The sequence below is a fragment of the Physcomitrium patens genome, chromosome 14 (assembly GCF_059467195.1).
Source record: "Physcomitrium patens ecotype Gransden chromosome 14, ASM5946719v1, whole genome shotgun sequence".
In the NCBI taxonomy this organism is placed as follows: Eukaryota; Viridiplantae; Streptophyta; class Bryopsida; order Funariales; family Funariaceae; genus Physcomitrium; species Physcomitrium patens.
This window is the reverse complement of record NC_143423.1, coordinates 11,277,435-11,287,135: the sequence shown is the minus strand read 5'-3', so window position 1 is coordinate 11,287,135 and position 9,701 is coordinate 11,277,435. Positions and strand designations below refer to the sequence as shown.

At 41.7% G+C, this 9,701-nt stretch overlaps 1 protein-coding gene across 1 annotated transcript; it reads left to right on the top strand.

The window, feature by feature from the left end:
• Positions 1-5,227: 5,227 nt before the first annotated feature.
• On the top strand, positions 5,228-9,384 carry LOC112291678 (putative WRKY transcription factor 11). Its single transcript, XM_024539459.3, has 5 exons — positions 5,228-6,041; positions 6,454-7,045; positions 7,176-7,645; positions 7,756-7,881; positions 8,032-9,384. The coding sequence occupies exons 2-5, from the start codon at positions 6,614-6,616 to the stop codon at positions 8,189-8,191; spliced, it is 1,188 nt and encodes a 395-aa protein (XP_024395227.1). The 5' UTR covers positions 5,228-6,041; positions 6,454-6,613; the 3' UTR covers positions 8,192-9,384.
• The last annotated feature ends 317 nt before the right edge of the window (positions 9,385-9,701 follow it).

The window sequence follows — 9,701 nt, the reverse complement described above, 5'->3', positions numbered from 1 at the left end:
AAGTATTTCATGTTAGTTAAAGTTGGTTTTTAATTTTTGTTGCAAGAAAAGAAATAAAAAATTAAGAGTGATAAATCACGTTAAAAAATCATTAAAAGAACATAGTATCACAAATTCTCTCTCTCTTTTCATCTAATTAGACACTATTGAAAATTCAAATGCTGTAGGATGGTATCCATTAATTTTACAAGGTCATGTGCATTTAGACCTCCAAAAACATATGTACCTGCATAAATATATATATATATATATATATATATATTTGTACATATCCAGACATACCATCAATATGGTCAAAGCACTTTGTAAAAAAAGAGAATACATGTAGATTTTCATTGAATCAACTTAGAAAAGCATCAACTTTGAAGATACATGAAAAGCACAAACCTGATGTGGTTGGAATTTGACTGGCATTGAACTTGACCATATAAATATTATTTGAATATTTTTATTACATATGTATATATATATATATATATATATGTATATACTACAATAATGTTACAAAGTAAATCTTGGGTGTCAACAGTTTGTGCTTAATCAATTATGTTATTCTATTTAAATTTGGAAACTTATCAATATTTTATTGCATACAAATATGCTTAAAAGGAAGGTCTAAAATCTAGAAAAAAAAAAAAACATATGAGCGGAATTTGTTTTTAAACCGTTTTATCAGAAAAAATAGATGATTACAAAGACACATATAAGTTCAAGTTTTTGATCCCAGAAATTTCCAGAAAATCAAATAGACATGCAAATAAATAATTGTATGAGATTTTGCTGTACCCTCAATTCTTGAACTCTCAAAATTCAGTTCACAGTTCACACTGAGAAACTTCAGATGTAAAAATACTCATTGTGCATTCAAAGTTACACTTAAAAAATATATATATATATATATATATACACACATTGAGAGAGAGAGAGATATTCTACAAAATGAGGAATGGTATATATTCCACAAAACTACAAAACTCCTTTGTTTCATAAGATCAAGGGAAGTAAATAAACCCACAAAATCCAAAAATCATTACCAACAAGAATCCATAGCTTCTGTGACATGGGGACTCCTTTCAATTCAATCCAAGTTCAATTTAAATTCAATTCTCGTCCAATTCTTTCCACCTCCAACCATGTGACACGCGGTCCAGCCGGCCGGCAAAGAGACTGGTATGTTTCAACAATTGTTGATCTTCTTCTTCTTCATCTTCCTTTTTCAGGTGTTGTCAAGGGTCAAAAGCCAACAAAGGTGGCATGGTAAGCGTAAAGTTAACAAAGAAATGTGATTGGGGGGCAAGGAAGAGGCTGTACAAAACCACATGGTGTGGTTGAAATGAAGCCATGCAAGGAGTGAAATGAAAAACGAGGAAGAATGGAAGATAACAAGATAACAGGATAACTCTCTTTTGATCCTTGCTTCTAGAAGCCTTGCCACGCCATTGCCATCCCCGCAAATTCCCCCCTTTCTATCTTTCTTTTTGGATTTATGAAATAATAAAAAGGGGTGGCAGAGGGGGTTTACATGATTTAGGGTTATTCCTTGCTCTGTGTATTAATAAATGCAAGTCCATTTGTGGGTTTTGTTTATTTGAGAACGCAACTTAGTCCACCATTTTCAACATAAAAAAGTATAAAATAAAATAAATATAATATATATATATATATATATATATGTCTCTGGGATCAAGTTCTTGTGGATAACTAATGATCCAAGAGGTGAAATGGCAGAGATAATGTGCAAAAATATCCCCACCCACACCCACATACACCCTTCCCATTTACCCTCCTTCCTGCCACAAATGGATGGATAAATGACCCCTCTCATACAGTATGTGTGTGCGCGCATGTGTGGCCTCCACACCATACTGCACTCCTGGTGCTGCTGGGCATGCTGACATGGCCACATCTCATGCCACCTCAGCACGTGCCATGGGGCACACATGCCCACCTGTCATTGGTTGTTGATGTTGATGATGTTATTGGTGGTGGTGGTGGTGCAGAATGGTCTGAGAGAGAGGGGTGATTCTGGATTTTTCCTTTCCATCCTCCCTTCATTCATCCATACAATACTTCATCCATCTGCCCCGTTGCCCTTGGCTTTATGTTTGCCCCTGTCCATGTCAAGAGCTTTACCTGTCCCTTTTTATCCTTCTGCTTCTTCTTCTACTTTTTTAATGTTTGATATGGTACCACTCATGTAATTAAATACCAAAAAAAAAAAAAAAAAAAAAAAAAATTGAAGCAAGGGACTGGGTCAACAATTTTTCCTGAATTAACTGCTTTTAAGATATGGCCGAAAGTATAATTCATTATATATATATATATATTTATATCCCGTGATTTCTATGTTTTTTAATTTATCTCCTTTATTTTTATTATTTTATTCATTTAAAATACATATAAACGTAAACAACATCGATGCCCTTGAGCTGTTTATCATTTGGTAAAGTGGGAATTTTATGACCACAAATTTCAACTGCAACCTCTTTGGTGCCACCACTCATCATTCTTTAATAGATTAATGTCCGCTTGGATCTAGAGTTTACTTTTTGATATCACATTTCCACATACATAACATATATTTTTAGGTTGGAAGCTGAGAACATGTTTAATTTTGTACAATAGTTATAACACACTATACTATTTTGCAATTTAACGTTCTAAAGAAATACTTAACTTAAACCACATTCATCCTAGAGAGTTTGAGTAAACTTCATACCCATCACTTGTTTTCTGTGCACTGTCAATCAGAAAATTCATCTGCCTTGTTCTTATTCAAGCATTGGCAACTCAGTAGCATCAAAAATTTGAAGACCCAGCTTAGAAGTTGCATTGACCAAAAACCTTGATCCCTTTGATTTTGTTCTACTAAAAATGTAATGAAAAGAAATTGCTTCTTTTTGACAAACATGTTTTCAAAAAGAGGCAGTTACTAGCATTGACAAATAGGTTTATGGGGAGTTGTCAAATATGATAATGAAGCCCAGTATGAGGCTTGTCTTCAATCAGAACCCCCCTTTTTATTGAATGATTTACATCATTTTGACTTTGGGCATAATAGAGTGCATTCTCTTTTGGGTATGAATGTATCATAGAATGTTCTTCTTAATATTTGAAGCATTCAAGTTAAAAGCTTAGAAATTTATGTACTTCCAATTATCATCATTGTTGCCAAAGGTATAATACACCCATAGAGACCATTCTTTTCTTTTCTTTATAACTCAATTTTTAAAGAAGGCAAGAGAAAAGAAGAAAATATCTCTTATCATTCCTGAATTGATGAGAAAGTATTCATGAAATCATGAAGATTTTTGATGCTGCTATTTAATTAGGTTTGCACACATACATTGCACCAGGTGGCAGTCCAAAGAATCCCCTCTGAATTTTTATTGCAGCTGCAACAACCTCTATTACTATGTATTGTGGATAAAATAAAAAAACGTCCATTTTTCCAAATAGAATGGGCAGTGGAGCTGAGCCAGTTTTGGGTTGTGGGATAAAAGTTATTCAATCTTGTTGTAATATTAGGATCTATAAGGGTTGACTTTGGATAAGGTTGACTCTTTTTGAAAAAGTTTTCCATATGTAGATGGGATCAAAACGGTCAACCCTTTATCTCTTTCTATTTGTATATGTGGAATGCAGAATATTGGCTGGGTTGGATGATATTTCAATTTAGGTATATTCAAATAAGTACAAGAATGTGATTGACAGGAAGAGAAGAGTTGCTTTTTACGTACTTTTAGCAAGACCAAGGAAATATGGAACACACCCGAACACACACACACACACACACACAAAAAAAAAAAAAAAAAAATGCAATGGGTGACATACAGGCACATAGTTTGAATATGGCAACATCAAAAGTAATTCCAAAAAATATGGCGTGTGTATTGTTGCCGGGCGTGAGACACACCCTTGAGATAGCGACACAAGAAATCCTTAATAAGACAAAATATTTTATTGCAAAAGTATTATCATCTATGGTACTCATAAATTTAGTGATTTATTTTGTTAATGAAGATATCACCTTAGATCCTCATGTGAGCTCTAATTAAAACTTAAGCTGATAAAAGAGAAACAGAGTTCTGACAAATAGACGCCTTGGTTTTGTCATTCATTGACCTCTGCATTGATTGTCTGTAACTTAAAATCTCCTCTTATTTATTTGTTTATTTAATTGCACATCAAAAACGTAATCTCTTCGATTTAAAGAAAGCATTCATTTCCCAGGGGTGATATGCGCTCAGCGGTTCACTTGATTTTCAAGGATCATGGTGTAAAGTGGACCCAAATGTCAATTTTCAACTTTCAGCAATAAGCATCAAAAAGCGTCCAGAGACTCAAGAGGACATGAGAAAAATCCTCAAACATTCAAAGTAGTACAACCCACAGCAGACTTTGACAGGAACCAAAAAACCGAGCATGTCCAGGGCGACTCAACACCAGGTCTACAGCACAGTCAAACCCCACTTCTGCGTGTCAAACGCACCCACAGACACGCTCACAATCACACTAAACAAAGCCCATTTATATTACAAAAAATTGAACCAAGTGTTTTGGATCGTCAAAACTCTGACTAAGATACGCTTTTTACCCGGTATCAAAAATTGATGCTGAAATAGCAACATGACTAATCATACTAATTGTAGAAATATTATATGCTCAGAATCGACAAGACTGGACCCTACTGTGCACCGTATGCGGCTGTAGGATGAACTTGGTCACGTAGAAAATCATGGAACCAACTGGTGCGTTGAGGAAAATGCAGTGGTCCGGCGAAGCTTCAATCACGGTGGTGGTGGTACTGATAATTTTGTTTTATTGGGGTCTAGATGCATGACATTCTGCTGTAACCACTTGAGCCTGCTTAGATGAGACCCGGAATTTGAGACCGAAAAGAGTTAAAAACCCCCCGCTGATCAGCGCGTCATAGTTGATTCAATGGGGGTAGAGGATTCCTGGAGTACGTTGAGGATCAATGAGCATTGAATCGCAGCCGAAAGAGAGAGCCTACGGGGGAGTGCCCATCTAACTGGTTGTAGCCCAGTAGACTGTTGCAGATCGCGTGGGGATCTGGGCACAACAATTCCGTTCTGAGCGGGAGACTCTGGTTTGCTGCAGTGCACTGATCGTCATGTGGACGAGATGATCAAATAAAAATATGACAAGATAGGGGGGTTAGTGGAATGATGTGGAGCAAGGAAGCTGCGGCGTTGCATCCGATTGTGTACTCAAGTCAACCCTCGCGTCCTGAATTCCCTCATTTCCAGGGCTAGTTCTTCGTAAATGGTGAGGGATTCCATCTTCAAGCACTCCAGATGAATCCCCAGATAGCGTGCTACTTCTTCGGCGTGGTTGGGATCTCGTCTCCCGGTCAGCTCTCGTCTCCTGGCGACTTGAGTCGTGTAAGCCAAGAATTCAATCGTAAGTGGACCAGGCGTCGTCGTGCAGGTGGTATCTAGCGACTTGATCAGTCAATGTGCACACACATGCATTTTCGTCTTCCGCGCTCGTCAACATAGCCCCCCTGAACATCTGCCTTTAGTTCATTACCGGGCAGCCACCGTCTGAGAGTGGGTCCTCCCTCAGTGTCTCTTTCTCTCTGGTCTACACCTGTTCCGTTCAGATGCTTGAGAGAAGATAGTACCTTAGCTGTCCCTTCCTTTTAATTCCCTTTCTTCCAGGTGATACTTGTCAATTGGGCGTTTGCGCCGCGTTGAGGTTTGTGTTGAAAATAGCAGGTTGTTGCCATTGTTCTTGGTTGTTGGTTGGTGTTGCTTCTTCTCCTTCGTTCTAGATTCTTTTCTTTACTTTTCTCTTTTAGTTTGGGTTCGGGGGGGGGGGGGGGGGGGGGGGGGGTGATGATCCTTGCGCTTAAGGGTTAAGAGGATCGTTTCCAAGGCTGAGACACAGCTTGAGGTTTTATAAGCGGCATATCTTCATGAGCGGCGCAGCAGCAACAGCGGAAGCACATGAAATGAGATCTCTGGGATAACCATGCGGCCGCAACTAGAGTAACGACGCGGCGCGGTGAGCAGGTAGATCTTGATCTCCAATTCAACCCATAGCTACGATCTGCGGGGATTCTGAAGCTCTTAGACTCCACAAGGTCGTGTTCTTAAATTGCATGTGTAAAGAGTTGCCGTCTACCGGGTGGTCTCGTGTGAATGGTCCAGTTCCAAACCATCCCCGAGCGCAATCGTCGCACTGTTTTTCTCCCAGCCGGTGACCAGTGAGAAACTGGCCAACAGCTGATTGTTTAAACTCTATCTCCAAATCTATACACGGTGCAGTTCAGTCCAAGCCTGTTAGGACAGAATCATGCCGCACCCCGACCTTCAAATCAAAGTTACAGAGCTAGAAACAGTAACCTTAAAACATGTGAGCCAGACATTGAAACTGTTGCTTCCATGCTGATCTAGTGTGTTGCGCGTGTCATATGTTCAACAGATGTGCCTCTTACGAACTGCTACAGAAGCTTCATGAATCACACAGCAATTGGCCTTTAAATCGTATGGCTTAACTTTTGATAGCAACCCTTCTACAAGAGTGGAGTGCTTAATGAAAGTACGCCAATAAACGTAGTTCCTGCGACGTCTTCCCAGCGAACATGGGGGCGTTGGAGATATTAGATTACAACAACACTTTAGGAAAGAGAGACAGGGACTATGAAGTGAAGGAAGCGGCATGCATGGGAATACAAAACGCTAGGCAGCTGCTCCAGTCCCTGACGCAGGTGCGATCTCCAGTGGTGGACGAAGAATGCGATGTCATGGCTGGCGCTGCCATATCCAAGTTTCAGAAGGTGGTGTCACTACTGAGTCGCACTGGTCATGCACGGTTTCGTAGGAGAACGCGCAACGCTGCTGTTGCCGGTTACGCAGGCGTCTTCTTAGAGAGCTCCAACTTCTTCAGAGAAAATTCCCAGGAGACGTCGAGGGACAGAATCGTCTCGTCGGGCCATGCTAGCCCATCTCAGTTCACGCCGACGTCCTCGTCCAAGCCTCCTCAGTCACCTGAATTGCAGGCGATCAAATATAAGGTATAATATCATAACCCTTCAAAGTTCTCTTTAAAGCAACCCAAAGCTCGAAATCCGTCACTTCAATTGGTTATTTCAAATGTAATTTTTACTGTATCTGACCGCGTTAGGGTGATTCTCAATTTTTCAGGTGTTTCCTCAAAGCTCTCGTTCCGCTGATGCGACGCCTGCCTCCAGTGACCCTGCTTCAGGAGTCCATCATCCAAAGCCACTTCAGATCCTTCACAGCTCCATGATGCAGCAAAGCATTCCAGAACATATACTGCGTCCAGTGGCTAGTGCTGCGTATCGGCCAACTGCCCTTCCCCCGAATCCGTTCAACAAACAGGAGGTGGGCAGCAAGGAGGGGGTGAGCGGCCACAGTCCGGACAGTTCGTTGAGCTCAGGACCTCCGCAATCAACTACAACGGCGTCGTTCCCAACCATGAGTGTGCAGGATGCGAGGATAACGAGCCTGCAGAATATGAAAACAGCCGAGCAACCTTCGGCGTTGCCCCCTCGCCCGCAGCCACCAACTCCCAAGAAAAAGTGCTCCGGGAAATCCGATGAGAACGGTGCAACTTGCGCAATCCTTGGCCGCTGCCATTGTTCAAAACGCAGGTATTTGGTCCACATTCTCTGACCTGAAAACACAACATCGTAATTTACTGCGTCGTAGCTGGACCTAGAAAAGTGAAAGAGGCAATTCTGAAATTGAATTTGGTTGACAGGAAATTGCGGTTGAAGAGGACAATCACGGTTCGAGCAATCAGCAGCAAGTTGGCTGATATACCTTCGGATGAGTATTCATGGCGTAAGTATGGCCAGAAGCCTATCAAAGGATCACCACATCCGAGGTACAGATGTGATCTTTGCTTGAACCCCATGTGTATGCTGAATGTCGGTCCCTGACTGCATGTATTGTTTCATGGCTTAGGAACTGGTGTATTGAGACTTTGCTTATGCAGACCATAGTTCTAAATTTGGGGACGTTTCTGGATGTGCAGAGGATACTACAAGTGCAGCAGCATACGAGGCTGTCCAGCGAGAAAACACGTAGAGCGGTCAATGGAAGACTCATCTATGTTGATTGTGACATACGAAGGCGATCATAACCATCCGCAATCGTCATCTGCTAATGGCGGATTAACAGTGCAGTCGCAATAGACAACACGCACGTACATTGCCTTCGCATTATCGCCTAGTAATGAGGAAAGCACAAACTCCTCTCAATGGCTTACGCGTGAGGATGTCTGCAAGCATTTCAAGTTTTTGCCCAGTTTGTGCTCCATGTTTTTTTGTTAGGACATTACCTATGGCACAATGCCCACCGTCCGACGAAGCCCGTGACTTATGTTCTGTAGCAATGTTCTCATGCGTGATTGGCTAGAGAAGTGTGCTCGACGAGTCAGGAACATTAACCTCCTAGGTGTGCCCCCAAAGTTGGAAGCGTTCTGCTTATCAGGGATCAAGAGGTACGCACAGACGAAGATATCTACAGGTGATGCCTTTTAATTCTTCGGTGCTCAATGGCTCCACCTCTGGAGCGGAGAGAGAGAAGAATGAATATGAATGCAAGTATCCTTCGCGATGCGCACTCAACTATCGGATAAGCAATGCAATCCACAATGGCTTCCCATGGAATCAGGAGATTGTGATATTTACCAAAGCCCTAAATTGTTACTACCAAGTATTGTCCCTCCTGGATGCCATTAGTTCCTTCCAATGTATGCCTGAGCAGCCCTGTAATTTGGGATGAAAATCCTAAAGTCAGTAATTGCCGGGTTGGCATTCTGCAGTTTTCGGGATTGTGCTGCACACGTCCCTGAAGGTCCCCTTGCATGTGCCTAATAATCGTCAAAGCAGCAAATAGCACCCTTGTGCTAGAGACGCAAGAGTAATGATTCTTAGTGATAACAAACCATCAAATGCGGATGGTCATGCTTCATATTCGAATATGAAGTGGGAGGCAAAAATAGACTCCAGCTTTATCCATCGCATCTGCTGCGGCGCTCACAGTTCTCTCGTTTGTTGAAAATCTCTTCTGAGTGAGGCCCTTGGAGCAGTGACCACTAGTCTTCTCCGAGATTCATGCCTAAACTGGATACCAATCCTCAATCCAGACAGCAGAGATTAGAGAATGTTATCAGGTTTACGGGTCAGAACCTCCCTTCAAGACTTTTAGAAGTAATCAGTTCGCCTCTCACGCACCTTGAAGTCTGTAGGGTATCGCTCAGCTAAGCGCGCACATGCAAAGAGTCTGCGATTCTCGCGTCGAAACCTATTCACATGTCTACTGATGCCTTCACCCATCTAATTCACAGCATTCATCTCTTTCTTGCGGAGCCTCTTCTTAACAATTTCAGCTCTCTTACTCTCATGACTAGCACCCTAAGCACAAACGACCAACTGAGTGTTTTTCCAGCCTTTGCGTCTGATTCTCTGCGTGCCCAGCACCGTGCGAGAATGTCCCGCCGCGTGGAGACGAGCGGATGAGACCGTTGCTCATTCCTCCATAGCTGTTGTTGAATCCTCTTGATTAGTGTTTGGCTTGCCGTCCAATGGAGAATCGCCTCGCAGAGCCTTGCAAAGAAAACTACAGATATTTCTTGCGTCGTTCAATGAGTTTCTCTATCAATGGCTCCAGCATCCCGTTCTGAATAAAACACGAAAAAAC

What these genes read in the sequence shown, in the direction of transcription:
- LOC112291678 (XM_024539459.3), top strand. Translation starts at nt 6,614, where the DNA reads ATGGGGGCGTTGGAGATATTAGATTACAACAACACTTTAGGAAAGAGA. An exon ending in TGCAGGCGATCAAATATAAG is followed by an intron (nt 7,046 to 7,175) that starts GTATAATATCAT and finishes TCAATTTTTCAG; the next exon opens with GTGTTTCCTCAAAGCTCTCG. An exon ending in TGCCATTGTTCAAAACGCAG is followed by an intron (nt 7,646 to 7,755) that starts GTATTTGGTCCA and finishes TTTGGTTGACAG; the next exon opens with GAAATTGCGGTTGAAGAGGA.